Source organism: Gastrolobium bilobum, unplaced genomic scaffold (genome assembly GCF_033153095.1).
Source record: "Gastrolobium bilobum isolate Gb01-03AN ecotype WA unplaced genomic scaffold, APGP_CSIRO_Gbil_v1 utg2530, whole genome shotgun sequence".
In the NCBI taxonomy this organism is placed as follows: domain Eukaryota; kingdom Viridiplantae; phylum Streptophyta; class Magnoliopsida; order Fabales; family Fabaceae; genus Gastrolobium; species Gastrolobium bilobum.
Genome location: NW_026899712.1, coordinates 746,784 through 766,826, shown reverse-complemented (window position 1 = coordinate 766,826; position 20,043 = coordinate 746,784). Strand labels below are relative to the sequence as shown.

The 20,043-nt window shown below is 37.6% G+C and overlaps 2 protein-coding genes across 5 annotated transcripts; one reads left to right on the top strand and one right to left on the bottom strand.

The window, feature by feature from the left end:
• The first annotated feature begins 772 nt into the window (after window positions 1-772).
• LOC133292815 (magnesium transporter MRS2-5) lies at window positions 773-5,110 on the top strand. 2 transcript variants are annotated; one of them, XM_061491264.1, is made up of 7 exons: window positions 773-887; window positions 1,639-2,256; window positions 2,656-2,726; window positions 3,832-3,960; window positions 4,053-4,394; window positions 4,718-4,765; window positions 4,875-5,110. In XM_061491264.1, exons 2-7 carry the CDS (start codon window positions 1,824-1,826, stop codon window positions 5,103-5,105), a joined length of 1,254 nt encoding a protein of 417 aa, XP_061347248.1. In that variant the 5' UTR covers window positions 773-887; window positions 1,639-1,823; the 3' UTR covers window positions 5,106-5,110. The 2 variants fall into 2 exon arrangements, with proteins under 2 accessions (XP_061347248.1, XP_061347249.1); XM_061491265.1 differs by lacking the exon at window positions 773-887 and adding an exon at window positions 1,328-1,383.
• Window positions 5,111-5,263: 153 nt separating this feature from the next.
• Window positions 5,264-18,753, bottom strand: LOC133292851 (probable inactive purple acid phosphatase 1). 3 transcript variants are annotated; one of them, XM_061491325.1, is made up of 13 exons: window positions 18,642-18,753; window positions 18,172-18,368; window positions 17,926-18,017; window positions 17,699-17,765; window positions 17,431-17,553; window positions 13,126-13,218; window positions 12,763-12,892; window positions 12,346-12,427; window positions 7,265-7,397; window positions 6,969-7,174; window positions 6,742-6,867; window positions 5,875-6,184; window positions 5,264-5,569 (listed from the first exon to the last, which is right to left on the bottom strand). In XM_061491325.1, the coding sequence occupies exons 2-13, from the start codon at window positions 18,340-18,342 to the stop codon at window positions 5,264-5,266; spliced, it is 1,839 nt and encodes a 612-aa protein (XP_061347309.1). In that variant the 5' UTR covers window positions 18,343-18,368; window positions 18,642-18,753. The 3 variants fall into 3 exon arrangements, with proteins under 3 accessions (XP_061347309.1, XP_061347310.1, XP_061347308.1); XM_061491326.1 differs by having other exon boundaries at window positions 18,172-18,351; window positions 18,642-18,730; XM_061491324.1 differs by lacking the exon at window positions 13,126-13,218.
• Window positions 18,754-20,043: the final 1,290 nt, after the last annotated feature.

Sequence of the window (20,043 nt, the reverse complement as noted above, 5' to 3'; positions counted from 1 at the left end):
AAATTATGGTATTTTTGTAATTTTAATTTATTTCAAAGTTATAATAGACTTTATATTTATAATTTTTTAAGATTTCAATACCAAAACGACGTCGTTTTGAGAATAAATGCAGATAACTTATCTGCATTAACTGCAGAAACATTTTTTTCCTTTTATAAATCAGTTAAAACAAGTTATAATGATTATCTACATAATTAATAGGGAAATAATTTTCTTATGATGTAGGAAAATAATTATCTTATGTTATAGAAACAAGATTGCAAGATTGATAGTCTGTATGGTGACACTATAGGTGTTCACTGGTCTAGGCTTTGTGCCTAGTTTCTTTTTGTTGTGTTTTTGTTTTAATTTCCTATTATTTCCAAAAAAAAAAAAAAAAAAAAAAAGAGGAGAGGAAAAAAAGAAAAAGTGAAACCCACTCATCTTTTGTGCGTAGAAAATTTAATTATCTCATGCAAAATGAGATAAATATAACCCTAATTAATATGATACATGTTGATGAAGTAGTGCGTTTGAATTATACTTTACAAATGACGGTTTTGGATTTGAATTATATTAGTTGTTGTGACTTGTGAGGAGTTGGTTGAATAATTTTACAAGATTTCATATAATCAAACTCTCTTTTTTTCTTCAATAAACTTACGATGTCTAACACCAAACATTTTTAAATATTCAGAAAAAAAAGAAAAAAGAAAAAAGGAAAAAAAAACTGTCTTTAGAAACAGGTTCACGGTGATTCACAGTGTACATAGTTATATTGATTTTCTTCTACATTTCTACTATCAGAGAAGGGAAATGCTTTTCGTGCAATCTTACGTTAACCACCTTCCACACCTACGAAACATAGTCTACATTCACACGTGCCAATCTGATCATCCAAACCTCAGGTAAACTACACTCACAACTTTACTGATTTTTTTTTTTTTTTTCTGGGGTTTCATTTTTTTCCCATTGTTTGCTGGTTTTGCATCTTATTTGATAGAAATCACAAATGGGGTGGTGGTATATATGCAAAAGATGAAATCTTGTTTGAAACTCGGGGAAATGGTTGATGCTGTTAGTAGAAAATTAAGGAGGGAAGATGAGTATTGTTGCTATTAAAGTTAGGATTTTGAGTGTGAGATTTACTTCAACTGTGGAGAATTGAACTAATTCACTTTGTTTATGAGTTGGGTTGAAGTCGTTGATCTGAATTGTTACTTTGACTCAGCGCTAGCAATAAACAGTTTACTCATGGAAAATGTTTTGCCAACAAACTCAACCAGATACCAATAGCTGAATTTCATGATTTTTCCGTTTTATTTGGGAAGAGGAAAAGCTCACACGAGTGGACCAAGCTTCTACGGACACAAGAACCCATATTCATTTTCCCCCTTTAAAAGGGTATTGGGTTTTTCCCCCCCTTTAATTATACTTTCCTTTTCTTTGATTGTTTCCCTTTTTTTTTTTTTATTGATTATTATCTAGGTTAAGGTTTTGTTTTATTATATTCAATTCACCTATTAGAAAAAGCATATGACCTTATTTTTTTCTCTCTCTTTCCATTGTCCCTGATGTCTCATCTTCAGTGATTTTCTTTTGGGATATATGCTTCTTCAACTAACTAGCACATTTGTTCATCTTATCTTCCAATTTTAGGTTTTAATTCAAGACATGCACAAAGTCAAAATCACATCAGGTGGTAGACATGGTTCCTTATTCCAGTTATCACCGGCATATCAAGGTTGTGGTGGAAATGAAAGCTGAATTGTGAATAATGATGAAGACTACATCAGCTAAAAATAAAACTGTATCAGCACTGCAAGTCTGAAAAGTTTAAAGCAATGGACGAAACACAAGGCCAGTATTGTTCTTCTTCCAGTTTACCTGAATCTGCTTTATATCATGGCAGTGGTGGGAGGTCTTATTTCAATGGACAAGTGAATCTCGGGGCTGGTTTATCAGGCCTGAAGAAGAGAGGTCATGGAAGTCGCTCTTGGATAAAAATTGGTCAGGATGGAAATTCTCAGACTTTGACACTTGACAAGGCTACTATTATGAGACATTGTTCTTTGCCTCCCAGAGATCTGCGACTATTGGATCCAATGTTCATTTATCCTTCCACCATATTAGGACGGGAGAAGGCCATTGTAGTCAACCTTGAGCAAATCCGGTGTATAATCACTGCTGATGAGGTCATCCTCATGAATTCATTGGATGGCAGTGTTGGTCAGTACAGGTCAGAATTATGCAATCGGCTTCAGAAAGAAAATTCTGGTAAGGATTGCAGCTTTTATTGCTGTAACATATGCTTTAGGAGCTAGAAAGACTGGTAGGAAAAATGTCTAATAAGTATCTAGGTTCGTTATGACTATATTAACATACCTAACGGTTTTTTCTGTTGTATTATAGCACTGTTAGGAAATAGGAATGGATGAAGAATAATGAGGGAAAGACATTGAGTGTTGTGAACTGTGATGTCTTTTCTTTTAAAAATTTGAAAGCCCAAATTGAATATAGTACTTCTTCTTCAGCTTTCAGTAGCTATTGTCACGTCTTTCTTAAAAGCAATGTTTATATTTGCTATACTTCCAAGGTTTTCTGAGTTTTTTTAATGCTTTTTGATGGAGGTAACTACTGCAAGAATTGCTTACTGTGTCTACCATTTTTGAACAGATGATCTACCTTTTGAATTTAGGGCATTAGAGTTGGCTCTAGAATTGACATGCACATCTTTAGATGCTCAGGTATGAATTGACCAGTAACTCTATTTCTTGGGGAATTCTCCACATTTTTGGCTGTGAATCTGTGATAGTATATTTTCTAGCTCTGTATTTTTTTTACATTAAAAGTGGTAGCAATGAGCTTATATGCTTGCCAGTATTTTGGTTAAATTACTACGGGATATATAAAAAAACCACTCTCCATTAAACCCCAAATAGCGAGGGCGGGGGTGAGAGTAATCTTTGTATGCAGTTTTATCCTTATATATTTGCAAATAATCTGTTTTCCGGATTTGAAACCGTGACCTTTTAGCCACAAAAGAGCAGTACTACAACATATATAATGTATTTAAAATTATTTATTTGCTCAATTTCATTAACCATCCTATGTCCATCATGAACATATAATTATAATTGACTCCCCTTTTTCCTACATCACTTTCTACTCTCATTGTTTATGCTCACTTGAAAAAGGGATCAAACATATTGGGGGATATTGTAGCCAATGATCTTTGATTGTCTGGATAACAAACATAAATACAGGTTGTGGTTGCTCTCACTGCTCCCCTATCTTAATCTTATCTTTGGACCATGTAAAGAACCAATTCAACCAAAAATCTTAAGTTATTGGGTGAGGCTACATTAATGGTTTTATATATCTCTAACACGCCCTCTCACACGAGAGCTCATTGGGCTTGAAGGGTGGATGATGCATCAGGCCTAGCCTACCTATGCTAAGAAACTTCACAATGCTTAATTAATTATTAATTAAATGGGGAGTGGTGAGGATCGAATCCGTGACACCAAGACTCTGATACCATGTAAAAAATCAATTCAACCCAAAAACTTAAGCTATTGGGTGAGGCTACATTAATGATTTTTTATATCTCTAACAGACCAAGAATTGTGGCATAAAATTCAATGTCTCAAGACTATGTATAACTTGGGTTTTAAATTTTTTATTCGGTGTTTGAATTTAGGTAATTGTGTATTTATGTTTCGAAATGCCACATTATATAGCTTGCTAAAATCATAAGGAAAAGTCCTTGGATAAGCTACCAGCCATATATGTAAGTAATAAAGTTGTCAACTCAAATCACTTATATTAGTAAGGATCTTGATTTGATAGGTAAAAGAACTTGGAATGGAAATATATCCCGTGCTAGATGAACTAGCCTCATCTATCAATACTCTCAATCTGGAACGTGTTCGAAGATTTAAAGGTCATCTCCTTGCTTTGACTCAGCGAGTTCAGAAGGTTGATCAACGTAGAATTCTAATCCTTCATTATCATTCTTATTTTTCTAGCTTACTATCACATGCAACTAGTAACTTATATTTAAATCCCAGGTACGTGATGAAATAGAACATCTCATGGATGATGATGGTGACATGGCTGAGATGTGCCTGACCGAGAAAAAGGGAAGATCAGATACTTACCCTTTAAATGATTGTTTTCAAACTCTTACATCATGTAGTGGTAGAGTTATTTCAAAATCAGCTCCTGCTTCACCAGAGCGGTCAGTTAGTGGCATCCACATGTTGCAAAGGGCTTTCAGCAGCATTGGAAATTCTAGTAAACATGGTAGTTTAATTGGTTCATCTGATAATGGGGAAAGGATTGAGCCGCTGGAAATGTTGCTTGAAGCCTACTTTATCGTCAGTGATAATACTCTTAACACATTATTGTCGGTATGAGAATCTTGACTCACTCAGAGCTGTAGTATTAGAATTTACCCACTTTGCTTATAAATTACAGTATAGTTATGTTGGATACCTTAGTATTTGCTAATATAACCAAGGTACTTATATAACATTAGCTTAGCACAGGCATGCCTTCAGTCAATCAGCTACTGTGTAGGAAAACTACTTATGTGACAACCCTAGTTCTGATTTTTGCTAATGAGTAGTAGCCATGATGACTTTATGCATAAATTAGTAGCATCCGCTTTTATTATTTAGGTGCGGTGCTTTGTGCAGTCGCTAAGTATATTTTCCTTTTGCTGGTAATGCAGCTCAAAGAATACATTGATGACACGGAAGATTTTATCAACATAAAATTGGTGAGCTATGATTAACAACTTGCAACATTCTGCTGTCCATTCCTTTGTTTCTTTGATGTTCTAAATTGTGTAAACCAGGGAGCGTTACTTTTTACTCTATCTATTGCAGGGAAATATTCAAAACCGCCTAATACAGTTTGAGTTGCTCCTTACAGCAGCTACATTGATAGCTGCAGTATTTGCTGCCGTGGCAGGAGTATTTGGAATGAACTTTGAAACCACAGTTTTTGACTATCCATCTGGATTCAATTGGGTTTTGGTAATTACAGGAATTGCTTGTGCATCGTTGTATTTGGCCTTCCTATTCTATTTTAGGTACAAGAAAGTTCTTCCAGCATAAAATTCAACAGCAGTAAATTGATAGTGCATTCTATGAAAGCCGTATTGGTCTTAGATTCAAGGCGACTGGGCCGTATACACATCTACTTGTTTGTGAAAGATAATCTACCCACTGCTTCAGCATGGCTAGATACATTGAAGTTTTGGCTATCTCATCAATCAAGATGCCATAGTTATACTTGGGCAACTATCCATGGTGCAGGCCAAGATGTCTCTATAATCCCGTGTTATTTTGAAGGAGTCATAAACCTTCCCATCTCTGCTCTTCTTGTACTCAAACAACAAATTTGAATGATCAAATGCAGTTAGTTTTACAAATCCGTGATCATAGTCTTTAAAGATACTCCATTTGGTTTTGAGGGAAGTAAAAGTTGAAAGACTTGCCCCAGCACCACCAGCAACAATATGTATTGTCCCATTTAATGTTCCCTTACAGTGATGTTTCTCTTCATTGGTGCAGATATTCTGTTACAACATGTAAAAACAAATAGTAGTTAGTAGAGAATATGCATATTCACACCTAGTTGCAGGTTTAAATGATGCTATTTGTGGCATGTGAAATGGTAATTGAAGAAAGGCCGTGATAATGTGCATAGTAGGAAAACTAACTGTCCATTAAATTTATTTCATTTTTCTCAAGAAGAGCATAGTAGAGAAATGAAATTGGCATTTTAAATACTTAATTATGGGTGTTGTGTTATTAATGTACATGGTAGCCCTATATTCACCAAAATTTGTAAGTTTGGATAAGTGGAAAAGGTTGAAGGGACCTGGTATATGGGGCATGTCCTCTCATAATTGTGCACGTGGCCATAGATGGCAATGTCCACCTTGTATTTTTGCCAGAGCCCTTGAAGGCTCTCTCTCCCCATTGGTTCAGCAAATGATCCCTCTTCTGCATAACAGATACAAGAAGAGTAACCAAGCACCCTATGTGCAAGGAATATTAGCCATGGCTGTTTTTGTCTGTCAACTGTTGCCAAACAATGCTCAATGAACTTGTATTGTTCTGTTCCTTCTCTCCAATCATGTTCAGTGTCAGCAATACAGAAGCGGAACATACCATAGTCAATTGAATACCTGGTAAAAGAGTATAGAAATGTTACATGTTCCGGACACGTGATGAAGTATGTTGAGCATTGTCAGCCTAAAGCTTTGATTCCAAAAGCATTGGTGGGCTTTATTAGAACGTAAAAATGAGTAAAACCTTAATTTAGTTCCTGAAAGATAGAACATCTGATCATATTAGACACTGAAAGATGAAAATTATAATATGAATTTTGTTGGTTCAAATAATTCTTGATGCCTTTAACTCATGGACTAATTGACCGACAAAATGCATATTTTAGGGACTTCTATGTGATAATTTTTAGCTTTTGAGGGCTAATATGATTTATGTTATATCTTTCAAGCACTAGTTTGGCTATTTACTCTTCTTGAATGAAACCCTTACTCCTTATCATATATTTAGTTGTATTAAGCATTATTCACTTCAATAACCTTCTTTCTGCAAGGGAGAAACCCTAACATGTACTAAATTAATTGATTATCATCCAAAATGCTTAGAGGTGAATTGTATCATACAGAACTGCTTAATTATAATCAGGATGGAATTACAAACCGCTACATTGCCATACCAGAACTTAGCCCTGTTTGAAGCAGGGACATAGAACATAGTCTCTGCCAACACACCACATTCTCCTCCAGAATCCATGTTCTGATAAAAGGATCCTGTCCCAGGCCAGTCTCGCTCATGGTTTCCACTGTAAGGACAACAGCAGCATAAGATTTCAATGTCATTTAAAAAGAAAAAAAGATGAAGCACTACTTCCTTGACTAATTTTTGGGTTAAGCTATTAAAAACCTTGCAATCATGTAAGGCACAGTTGATGCAATTGGCTCCACCTGTGCTGTAAATTGATCCCACTGGGAAATGTATCCATTTGCATAAGATATATCTCCAATATGGAAAACCATGTCAATGTTTTCTAAGTCCTGGATAAGCTGCTTGGTAGTGTTAATGGAGCCACGTTGGAAATTGTTGTATTCATTGGAACCATCCACTTCATCCTGCATGTTGAAATATGTATCAAATACTCAAAGAGAATTGCAAAATAAAAGGGTTATGGTTCACATTGAGGACACAATAGGGTCTCAAACCTTCCCCATATCACCAAATATGACTACACGTTGTAAAGACTTCTGCCCAGGAAAGGGAGCTGATCTAAACTGATAGGTTTCGCTCCAAATGTATGTACCATTGTTTAATTTGTGTCCTATCTTGTACTCATATCTGCACAATCCACAGCAAGCACAATCAACATTGATTCTATTTAATTGAACAACAATCATGACATCATTATAACAGACTCACTAATTTTAAATAGAAAAGATGACGCAACACAATAGGTTTCATTCTAGTTAGGAACTCAATAACAACAAAAATAGTTTATTTATTTTTACAACTATTGTTAAGGCCTAGAAGAAACCTATAGCAGATAATGACAATTCAAAAAAATAAAAAATAAGCACTATCCCACTAGGGGGAGTTGACCCATAATACATAATATCAGAGAAAAAAACTGTTAGGAGAAGAGTAAAACAAAGGATTTTTACTAAGGCAGAAGTCGTAACTTTTACATTCAAACAATAGATTTTTAAATTACAAAACTTGTAACTCTACAATAAAGACACTTAACATCACAATAAACTCCCATAATTTCAGAAACTTAAAAACATAAAACTGACATTTAACGTTTGCTGAATTAAACCCATTAAAAACTAAATTGATTGCTGAATTAAACCCATTAAAAATTAAACTGACACATAACTCCACATTTAACGTTTATTCAACAAAACTCCCACGTAAACTTAAATGCTTCTGCCATCCTTCATGCCGATCAATTTCTTGTAGTTGTCAAGGAGTACCGTCGGTAGTGGTTTCGTGAAGATATCCGCGACTTGCTCTTGACTGGTCACGTGTGTTAGCTCCACATTTCCTTCCTTTACTTGATCCCGGATGAAGTGAAATCGGACGTCAATATGCTTGCTTCTTTCATGATTTACCGGGTTCTTGGCTAGCTCTATAGCCGACTTATTGTCAATTCGGATCACAGTTTGGCCGACTTGTTTTTCCTCCAGCTTGCTTAGCAAAAAATTCCTGAGCCACATTGCATGACAAACACACCAAGATGCAGCTACATATTCAGCTTCACATGTCGACAGTGTCACAATAGGTTGCTTCTTTGAAATCCAAGTGAATGCCGTGTTGCCCATGAAAAACACATAACCAGCCGTGCTCTTTCGATCATCTACGTCTCCACACCAATCACTGTCAGAATATCCAATCAACTTGTATTTTGCCGAGCTCGAGTAGTGTAACCCGTGTGAAACTGTACCTTGAACATACCTCAGAATTCTCTTTACCGCCTTCCAATGTGTGTATCTTGGCTCCTCCATGAACCGACTTACTATGCCGACACTCAACGAGATATCCGGCCTCGTGCACGTGAGATAGCTTAGGCTTTCCACCAAACTTCTGTACTTGCTTGCATCAACACGGTCTCCTCCATCAAACTTAGAAAGTTTTGAACCGGGTTCCATTGGTGTTGAAACCGGGTTGCAATCTTCCATCTTGTACTTTTTCAAAATCTTTTTTGCATAAGCCTCCTGTGACACGAAAATTCCCTTCTCATTTTGTTTTACTTCCAAACCGAGAAAGAACTTCATAAAACCGAGATCTGTCATTTCGAACTCTCTTGTCATTGTGCTCTTGAACTCTTGTATCATCTTGGCATTGTTTCCCATAAAAATGAGGTCGTCAACATAAAGAGCCACAATTAACAAGTCTCCTCCATTTTTCTTGACATAAACAACATGTTCATATGGACATTGTTCAAGTCCATTCTCCTTGAAATATTTGTCAATACAAGCATTCCATGCTCGTGGTGCTTGCTTCAACCCGTAAAGTGCTTTCTTCAATCTCAGCACCTTCTTCTCTTCTCCTGCCTTCATGTAGCCCGACGGTTGTTCCACATAAACTTCTTCTTCAAGAACACCATTCAGGAATGCCGACTTTACATCCATTTGATGTATTGGCCATCTGTATTGAGCAGCCTGTGAGATGAGTAGCCGAATTGTCTCCATCCTTGTAACAGGGGCAAACACCTCGTCATAGTCAATTCCAGCCTTATGCTTATAACCTTTTGCAACTAGCCGAGCTTTATATCGTTCTATCTCCCCTTGAGCATTCATCTTCTTCTTGAACACCCACTTCACTCCAATGGGCCGACTTCCTTTTGGTAGCTCGGCTAACTCCCATGTGTTATTTCGGTCAATGGCTTCTATCTCCTCATCCATGGCGTCTTGCCATTTCTTATCTCGGATGGCTTCTTCAAAGCTTATATTTTCAGAATCTGCAAGAAGACAAACAAAATGTACCTCACTTGTTGACTCATATATGTCTTGTATGCTCCGCATCCTGGGTTGTCGTACCTCGTCTTCATCATCAGAAGCTTCAGGACTTGCCGGGTTGATAATTTGTGTTGTGATTCCGTCTTCAAAGTTTATCTCAGATGAATTGCTCCAGTCCCACTCATTTGCTTCATTGAGCTTTACATCTCTGCTCACTATGACTTTCTTGTTGACGGGGTCAAACAACTTATACCCCTTTGTTTTTTCATCATATCCAATAAAAACATATTTCTTGCTTTTATCCTCGAGCTTGGTTCTGAGCTGGTCCGGTATGTGTGCATAGGCCACACTACCAAAAACTCTGAGATGAGCCACTGAAGGCTTTTGACCGCTCCATGCTTCCTGTGGTGTTTTGTCATCCAAGCTTGAATGTGGACATCGGTTCCGCACATACACAACACACTGCACAGCTTCCGCCCAAAACTCCTTCGGCATCCTTTTGTTCTTCAGCATTGACCGAACCATGTCAAGAATAGTCCGGTTCTTCCTTTCAGCCACGCCATTCTGTTGTGGTGAGTATGGTGCTGTTAGAAACCTCCTTATCCCCTGTTCCTCACAGAACGACATAAACGCTGTTGAGGTATATTCCCCACCTCTGTCAGACCGCACCGATTTGATATAGCTTCCTGTTGCTTTCTCAATCATCACCTTGAACTTTTTGAACACATCAAACACCTCAGACTTCTCCTTCAGAAAGTAAACCCAAGTTTTCCGTGAGAAATCATCAATAAAGGAAATAAAATACTTCTTACCGCTGAAGGAACCCGGATTGATGGGTCCACACAAGTCGGTATGTATTAGTTCCAGAGGTTGATTAGCCCGGAATCTTGCCATCTTCTGAAACGTGGTCCTGGCATGCTTGCCAAGTACACAACTCTCACAAAACTTTCCTTCAAAGTTTATGTCAGGTAACCCGTCCACCATCTTTTTCTCTGCCAACTTGGTTAGACCACCATAATGTAGGTGACCAAACCGGAGATGCCAAAGTGACGCCTTATCTTCTACCTCGGCTTGTAAACATTCAACCTGTACACATTTCAAATTCAGTTTATACATACGATTCTTACCCATTTGAACTCGGACTATCATTCGACCTTGCTCATCTTTCAAATACAATACCCGGTCTTTCATAATAACCGAGTAACCTTTCTCCATCAGTTGACCCATGCTTAAAATATTGCTTTTTAGGTCGGGTACATAGTACACATCTCGAATTGAGCCAATTAACCCGTCATTTTGTAGGAAACAGATCGTACCTCGGCCTTTTACCTCAACCTTTGAGGCATCCCCGAACGAAACATGTCTGGTTTCCACTTTTATCATCTCCTTGAAGAAGTGTTTATGTCCGCACATGTGGTTGCTCGCACCCGTGTCAAGATACCACTCCATGTCATCGTCAGGACTTCCTTCACTGTGTGTCATTAACAAGACACCATCCTTCATCTCGCCTTCTGTGGCTAGGTTGGACGTCTCCTCCACCTTTTTCTCCTCTCTGCATTCTCTTGCGAAATGTCCGACTTTGCCACAGTTGTAACACTTGTCCGAGTTACAATCTTTCGCATAGTGACCAAACTTTCCACATTTGTGACACTCGATGTTTGAATAATGTGACCGACCTCCTCGTCGACCTCGTCCTCGTCCTCTCCAGTTTTGTTGATTTGACTGTCCTACCTCATCACCATACACTTCTTGACTTCGGCCTCGACCTCTACCACCACGGCTAGTACCTCGTCCACTGCGGCCACGTCCTCTACCTCAGAAACTTTGAGAATAGAGCATCTTCTCATCTTTAATTGTTGCTTTGGTCTGAAGTACCTGCTCAAGAGTTTCCTCCTTCTTCTTCTTTCTTTGTTCATGCGCTTCAAGGGAACCCGCCAACTCGTCAATGGTGAGTGTAGACAGATCCTTGGACTCCTCTATCGCACAAACCACGTTTTCGAACTGGTCTGTCAAAGATCTCAAGATTTTCTCTACCACTCTGGTGTCAGGTATATCTTCTCCATTCCGTTTCAACTGGTTCACAATTCCTTGAACCCGGGCAACGAACCCGGATACTCCTTCTGTGTCCTTCATCTTCATTCCCTCCAACTCGGCACGAAGGGTTTGAAGCCGGACTTGTTTAACCCGGTTAGCTCCTCTATAGACATTTGCCAAGATGTCCCAGGCTGCCTTTGAGGTCTCACAATTTGCTATCTTCTCGAACCCGGATTCGTCTACAGCTCGGAAGAGCATGAATAACGCCAGCTTGTCTTTTGCACGTGTCTCTTTCAACGCTTTAGTTTGAGCCGCCGAATAGCCTCCAGTATCCTGTGGTTCTACAAAACCTGCTTGAACATTCTCCCAAGCGTCCTGGGATCCGAGAAGAGCCTTCATCTGGATGCTCCAATTCTCGTAGTTCTCCTTCGTCAACTTAGGTAGTGCCATATCACTCCCCCTTTCCATAGCTCTGATACCAATTTGTTAGGAGAAGAGTAAAACAAAGGATTTTTACTAAGGCAGAAGTCGTAACTTTTACATTCAAACAATAGATTTTTAAATTACAAAACTTGTAACTCTACAATAAAGACACTTAACATCACAATAAAAACTGATGGCTTCAGAGTGAAGTTCTCACAATATTAATGAAAAGGTAACCTGCGGTTAAGAAAGTAAAACAAAATTGGAATTGGAATATAAGATTCGTGTAATTGTTGGCATATACCTTGAGAGGTGAGCATAAAATAAGGAAATGTATACAACTAGGCCATTATAAGCTAGAAATAACATACATTCTGTTGGGCCACAATTCTTTCAGATAACTGGTGTGTATGTATCCTGGGTCACGCCATCCCACTGTTCTTGCTGGTGCACCTGTTCATAAATTGTTAATGTTAGTGTGCCATGAATTTAGGTTTAGAAATAAGAATATACATTTTAAGACAGGTACACTAGAAAGTAGAAAGTATGCCTTATTTAAGTTCTTCTAAAAACAAAATTATATAAACAATTTCTACACTCCCCCCATTTTTTTTTTAAGTTTTTATCATGAATATTCATATATCTAGAAATTATGCCCAAAATTCTTAAATGTGATGTGCCAACATTGTTGATTCCAAATCCTAGGGTCAAATACTTCGTAATGCAGAAGTTCCAATTACAAGATAAATCTCAACTGTAAAAAATTCAAAGGTAAGACGTTAGCTTACCACACAAGCTATCACGAGTGAAAGTCAGTGTGCCAGCAGGTGAATGTATATGATCCTCTCCTTTTGGACCCCATTGAACAAAAGGTTCAGCATCACTGATCCCATATCCACTTGTCCATGTTACAGTCATCTGTTTTGAGTTCAAAATGGTACTGTTTCAATTTGATAAAATGAAAGAAGAATTTAAAGAAAATAAGTAAATGGAACACAAATAAATTAATAAATAACGTAAAAAAGATAATAGAAACATGCTGAATGCTTTCTTTCTTCGTACACCATTTGCTCATGTAGGAAACTTCCTTATCCTTGTTATGTCGTGTGTGTAAGTTTTATGCTGTCTGGGACAGAAGAAATTGAACTTACCTCGTTCCATAACTTTCCCAGTGCCAGGCGAGGGTAAACTGGTGCATTTGGATTTGCAAAAGCTATTTTATCTGACACTGCCACCAGCTTTGGCTATCATGCGGTATATAGATACAAAGAAGAGATTGCATTTAGCTATATCATGATAGAGGTTAAAATAAAAAGTTTCAGAGGGGCATAAAAGCATTACTGAATTTATAGAATTGGAAAATCTGATCCAAATTACTGGTCAGAGGATTATTACATAAATATACTAAAATCCAAAAGAAACGTATGCCAGCGATAATACTAGCATTGAAGGGTGGCAATCTGGTGAATCAGTGAGTTCAAATGTCTATGAGCATGGCATGTCTGTGACAGTGTGTGTACAATGATAACATCGTTCTTATCCAGTTCAAAGTAAGAAGTAATGTATAACAAAATTCATCTGGTGATAGTTTCCATAATAAGAATCCTTTTCTTCTAGGTAAGGGAGGGGTGGTCTAGCAGTAGTAATTCAATCCATACTGTTGAGATATATAGTCCCACATTGGTTGTATGTGCAACTAATGTGGAGTTTATAAGGCCTTGGACACTCTCATCCTTTAAGCTTAAGTTTTTGGGTTGAATTGGTTTTTTAACATGGTATTAGAGCCTCGCCGCCCCCCACTTTCTCTTGTGGCGTTTCTTAGCACAGGTAGGCTGGGCCTGTTGCATTGTCCACTCTTCAAGCCCAATGGACTCTTGTGTGAGGGGACGTGTTGAGATATATAGTCCCACATTGGTTGTATGTGCAACTAATGTGGAGTTTATAAGGCCTTGGGCACTCCCACCCTTTGAGCTAGCTTTTGGGGTGGTGACCTCAAGGTTCTTAACACATACTATCTATACAGTAAATTACTGGATCAGTAATCCGAACATATATATGGATCAGTAATCTGATCAAAATAAGCTTGGTGCAATATTGCCTTATGAATAACAAACAGAAAAAGGGAAAAGAAAGGGATAGTTCTCAATCAGCCCACAAAGTAGCCAGAAAAAAGATATGTTAACTTGTATCCATTGTTTAAAGAAAGAAAAGAAAAAAAAGAAAAGAGGCAAGTATTATATCATGGACCAAGAACACTTCAAAATCATTAGCTCATAAAATTTGGTTTGTGATAGAATCATAGAATATTGTTGAGATATATAGTCCCACATTGATTGGATGGGCAACTAATATGACCTTTATAAGGCCTTGGGCACTCCCACCCTTTGAGCTAGCTTTTGGGGTGGTGTATCCCAAGGTTCTTTACATGGTATCAGAGCCTCACCGTCTCCCGCTTTATATAGCCCATAGAGTTACCTGCCCTCACACTTCTCACCAAAATGGTGTAGTTGAGAGAAAACATCGTCATGTTGTAGAAACTGGCTTAGCTCTTCTAGCCCATTCATCACTCCCAATGAAATATTGGGACTATGCCTTTACAACTGCATGTTATCTCATAAACAGACTCCCTTCATCTGCTATTAATTTTGATATCCCATACACCAGATTGCTCAAACAGCAACCAGATTACAAGTTTCTTAAAAAATTTGGGTGTGCATGTTTCCCTTTCCTTAGACCTTACAACAAACACAAGTTGGAATTTCGATCAAAAGAGTGCATCTTTGTTGGTTACTCACCAATTCACAAGGGATATATCTGTTTAAGCCCAGAAGACAGAATCTTTATATCCAAGGATGTATTATTTCATGAGTTTCGTTTTCCCTATAAGGAATGGCACAACACTACCCCACCTTCACAGTCACCTCCTTCTACTTCTTTTCCATTAAATATTCTACCTCATCCTATTCATCCTACACCAACCGACACCTATTCTCCTCACACTAGTACATCAGCTTCTGTCAGTTCAGCATCTGCCCACAATAGTGTCCAGTCCAATTCCCCAACTTCAAGTCCTTCCAGTTCACCTGTCTTATCTCCTCATGAGTCATTCCACACTGAACTTTCTCATCACACTGAGTCCAGTATTTCTCCTACTCCTAGTAGCTCCTCTTCAAATAACTCCAACTCACTCTCGAGTCCAGAATCATCACATTCTGAATATGTACCTTCTGGTTCACTAAGCTCACCCTCTTCTGCACATTCTACCAATACCAGATCAAAAACACTGGCCAGAAATACAGCTTTGCTTACATATGCTGAACCCACATCTGTTAAACAGGCCCTAGCTAGCTCATGCTGGCACCAAGCCATGCAATTGGAATATTCTGCTTTACAACATATAACACTTGGTCCCTTGTCCCTTTACCTCATGATAGAAAGGCTATTGGGTGTAAATGGGTGTTCAAGATTAAAGAAAATCCTGATGGCAGTGTGAACAGATACAAGGCAAGGCTAGTGGCAAAGGGGTTCCATCAAAGACCAGGGTTTGATTACAATGAGACATTTTCTCCTGTTGTCAAACCAGTTACTGTTAGAGCTGTCCTTTCTATTGCTCTCACCTATGGCTGGCCTCTAAGACAATTGGATGTAAACAATGCTTTTCTCAATGGAGTCCTTGAAGAAGAAGTGTATATGGTTCAGCCTCCTGGTTTTGAAACTGAAGATAAATCACTGGTTTGTAGACTTCACAAGTCTTTGTATGGCCTTAAACAGGCCCCTAGAGCTTGGTTTGATAAACTCAAAGGCTCGGTTATGTCTCTTGGATTTTGTGCAAGTAAGTGTGATCCTTCATTATTCATTTACAAGACTGGTACAATGAGAGTATACATGCTTGTCTATGTGGATGACATAATTGTCACAGGGAACAATTCTGCCTTCATGCAGCAGATTATTTCTCAGCTTAACTCCACATTTGCCTTAAAGGATCTAGGAGAATTAGACTATTTCCTTGGCATTGAAGTCAAGAGGGATTCTTCTGGTTCTCTCTCTCTCAATCAGTCTAAATATATAAGGGATCTGCTCTCCCGAGTTAATATGTCTGATGCTAAGCCCATCTCAACTCCCATGCCTTCTAGCTGCAAATTATCCAAAATTGGCAGCAATCATTTTGAAGATCCACACCTCTACAGATCTGTTGTAGGTGCCTTGCAGTATGCTACAGTTACCAGGCCAAATATATCCTTTGCTGTTAATAAAGTCTGTCAATTTATGAGCCAACCGTGTTTGGAGCATTGGAAAGTTGTTAAACGGATCTTGAGATATCTCCAGGGAACCCTCACTCATGGTCTTCACTTTCAAACAATCAAGTCAGCTTCTGGTTCCTTTGGACTTACAGCATTTTGTGATGCTGATTGGGGTGGGGATCCTGATGATAGAAGGTCCACTTCAGGGGCTTGCATCTTCCTTGGTCCCAATCTGATTTCATGGTGGTCAAAGAAGCAATCCATTGTAGCCAGATCATCTGCAGAAGCAGAGTACAGAAGCATGGCCCTTGTTTGTGCAGAAATTTTGTGAATTAAGTCTCTTTTTCATGAGCTACATCTGCCCCTTTCTGTTCCTTAGGTTCTTTGTGATAATTTGAGTGTTGTTGCTATAGCTCATAATCCCATCTTACATGCCAAAACAAAGCATCTAGAACTTGACCTACACTTTCTTCGTGAAAAAGTTGTGGCCAAAGATATCTTGGTCAATCATATTCCTGCTACTGATCAGATAGCTGACTCTTTCACCAAGCCATTGCCTTTGATGTCCTTCTGTAACTTCAGGAACAAGCTTAGAGTCTTGAACTCAGCATTGACTCGTCAATCCTCCTAAGCTTGAGGGGGAATATTAGTGATACTGATTAGCTGTAGTGTAGGATACACTGTACATGTCACACACCATATTATTTCTCTGTAAGTTTGTTGAGTTTGTTAGACTTGCTGAGTCATCAGTGTAATGCCTTAGTCCTATATATAGAGCACAGTGTGATGTACAAATCAATCAACTATTCATTTTCTCAATATTAATTACAAATGTTCATCTCTCTGAACTTTCCCTACTTCTCTCCTCTCTCTACTTTCTCTCTCGTCACTCCTATGATGGAACTCTGATATGGTATCAGAGCCTCACCGTCTCCCGCTTTAAAGTGAAATTAAAAACAAAAATAAAAAAGCACAAAAGGTAAACCAAAAATGGGCCTGTGCAATTTCCACCCTTCTAGCCTAAAGGGCTCTTGTGTGAGGGGGCGTGTTGAGATATATAGTCCCACATTGATTGGATGGGCAACTAATATGACCTTTATAAGGCCTTGGGCACTCCCACCCTTTGAGCTAGCTTTTGGGGTGGTGTATCCCAAGGTTCTTTACAAATATTAACATCCACTAGCTAAAGCAAGTTCAAACTAAAGATGGGCTTACGTTTGACAAGCCACCAGAAAACAGTGCAAATGAGAAATCTGATCTCTGATTAATCAGCTGAAGCTTCAATAACCCTTTTCCAGTTACATTGTAGTTGGGATTTGAATAACTTGCATATTGATACTGCACAATAGAGGAAACATCACTTCAATTTTTTCTTTCATAATTTCTCTGGCTTCAAGAAAATGAACTGAAAGAAATGATTTTGGTAAAGTCATTATCATTACAAGAATATAGTACAGGTTAGTGGTTACATCCACACATGTACCTTAATAGGCGCAGAACACAATACTGGTGGATAAACCCTAGGATTTTCTTTAGGACACGTAGAAGCACTGAAATGTACAAAACAGAAACAACTTTAGTCGGTGAAAACTAAACAATCAAGTTTGATTGTACAAGACAAGAAATTAATTATGACAGTTAAATAGAACTAATAAAGAACCCCAAATTGTGGAGACAATACTTAGGATATGACCTTATAATGAATTTTACCTAAAGTTGGCAGGAGAGAATACTCCAATCCAATCATCAATTGATGGAATTGGAGAACTGTACTCCAGGGTTACCCATTCTGCAGTTTGCCCCTATAAAAGGATCAAGTAAAACTTGCATCAGCAACAAGAAAATATGCAAGACGGCAAGTAGAAAAATAATATAGAAGCAAAAAAAAAAAAAACTAGAGAATTTACAAATTACACCAGTGATGAACTTACATTGGACAACATTGTTAAAACTTACTTGTAGTCCAAGAACTGAAGGAGATGCTTCGATGTAAGCAAGGTCAAGAAGGGATACCGTTGCTTTATGAACAGCAACTTTTGACAGAGGCTGATCTCCATGTGAACACACCTTCTGGAGCACTAAACAAACCAGTAGAAATGCCAAGAAGATAAACTTGGATTCTCCCATTTCAGTTTGCTGTTTCAGCACGATCTCTGATTAATTACAGTAGCCCACCACACCATATGTATGTCGTTATAACCAAAGTTATACAGCAGTGAAGATAGACTATACTCATATAGTAAATGCTAACTCCAGTTCCAGAAAACTTGCCTAAACTATATCAAATTTCTTGTATATTATATACTACTTAGCTTTCCACCAACCCACCCAAAAAGTAAAAATTACAAAAACAGAAAAAAAAGGTGGCAAAATAGAATATGCAAAGCAGGTGCAGGATAATAACAACTACATGTGGTTAAGTTCACCTGTTAATAATCTGAATTTGTTTGTTGAAAGCTAGAAAGAGGTTGTGATTTGTTGAGGGAGGGAGATATTTCATAGGATATTAGTTTAGTTCACAGGATAATAGTTTACAAGAGGAATCTTGGGAACAAAAATAAAGATGCCATTCTAACCCTTTTTTTTTTTTTTAGTAAAAGCCACTCTCCGTAGCTGAGTTGTGTCAGCTACAGTACATTGTTCATTTCTCCGTTGCCTAGAAGTGTTAATGTTGACTACGTAGTTTTATATAAATGATCAAAATTAATTTATTTATATCTAATTTCATTTATTCATATATGATTACATTTGTAAATATTTCTCTCAAACTATATCATAAACAAACTCTCTTGTAAACTTTTATAATAAGCCTTTGTTTTCTTCCTTTTAATAATAGAGAAATATTTTTCTTATGTCGTTGGAGATAACTATACCATGTTATACACTCATCAAAATTTGTGCCAGCTTGTTATCAAAAAAAAAAAATTTGTGCCAGCTTTTTTCTTTTCTTTTTTCTTTTGTTTTAAAGTGTGAACCCCACATATTTATCTTACACATGAAAAAACTATCTCAACCAACATGAGATTAGTGTCATGCGTGACGTGAATGAATAGCAACGCGGTGCTGCTCTACTTCTAAACCTTAAAGTTAACCGGCAAGATCAACGTATGTCAACACAACACTAAGGGGCCGTTTGGTTCGGGTTTTCTCAAGATAATCCCAGGCAATACAAATTGGAAATTTACGAAGCCAACATTTGGTTCAACTTTTTTTAAAATTTCCCCAGCAAAGTGAGTTGCCTAGCTTTCACAATTCTTTGTAAAAAAAAACGAGAAACACAGACGAAGATTTCCACTTTAAATATAGTATTGTGTGATAACCAGGCAAATAGGATACAGAGAACTTCATATATGACTGAACTACCCTTCTGATAAATCAGAACAAGACTGTTGAAGGTTGCATATAATGACTTTATAATTATTAAGGGGTTAGTTTTGTAATTTAAATCATTTATCCATCAATATTTTATCCTCAACCAAACATAGACTTCAATAACTTTAATCAATTTGCTTGGTAATATTTTTCCCAACCAAACAACTTTTTTTTAACTTTCCTACCCAACTCACTTTCCAACCATTTCCCTCATTTCCCTAGTAATCACATTTCCCTAGTATTCAAAAAATTTCACCTGAACCAAACAACCCCTAAGTAAAATAAAATTTTAATCGTTTCATATTCACGATTGTATATATAACTTTGTCTAAATTTAACAACAAAATATTTAAGTATCTAAGCTTAGAAAATAGCCATTCAATATATCCATTAAATAATATATAAAACATGAAATACGCATGCAATATTATACAAAAACATAGTAGAAATTTATAT

Coding starts and splice junctions, on each gene's coding strand:
- LOC133292815 (XM_061491264.1), top strand. CDS start 1,824: ATGGACGAAACACAAGGCCAGTATTGTTCTTCTTCCAGTTTACCTGAA. Junction 2,727..3,831: donor GCACATCTTTAGATGCTCAG/GTATGAATTGAC, acceptor TTGATTTGATAG/GTAAAAGAACTTGGAATGGA. Junction 3,961..4,052: donor TGACTCAGCGAGTTCAGAAG/GTTGATCAACGT, acceptor TTTAAATCCCAG/GTACGTGATGAAATAGAACA.
- LOC133292851 (XM_061491325.1), bottom strand. CDS start 18,342: ATGGGAGAATCCAAGTTTATCTTCTTGGCATTTCTACTGGTTTGTTTA. Junction 13,219..17,430: donor TTTCTGGTGGCTTGTCAAAC/GTAAGCCCATCT, acceptor ACCGCATGATAG/CCAAAGCTGGTGGCAGTGTC. Junction 12,428..12,762: donor CACTCGTGATAGCTTGTGTG/GTAAGCTAACGT, acceptor ATTTATGAACAG/GTGCACCAGCAAGAACAGTG.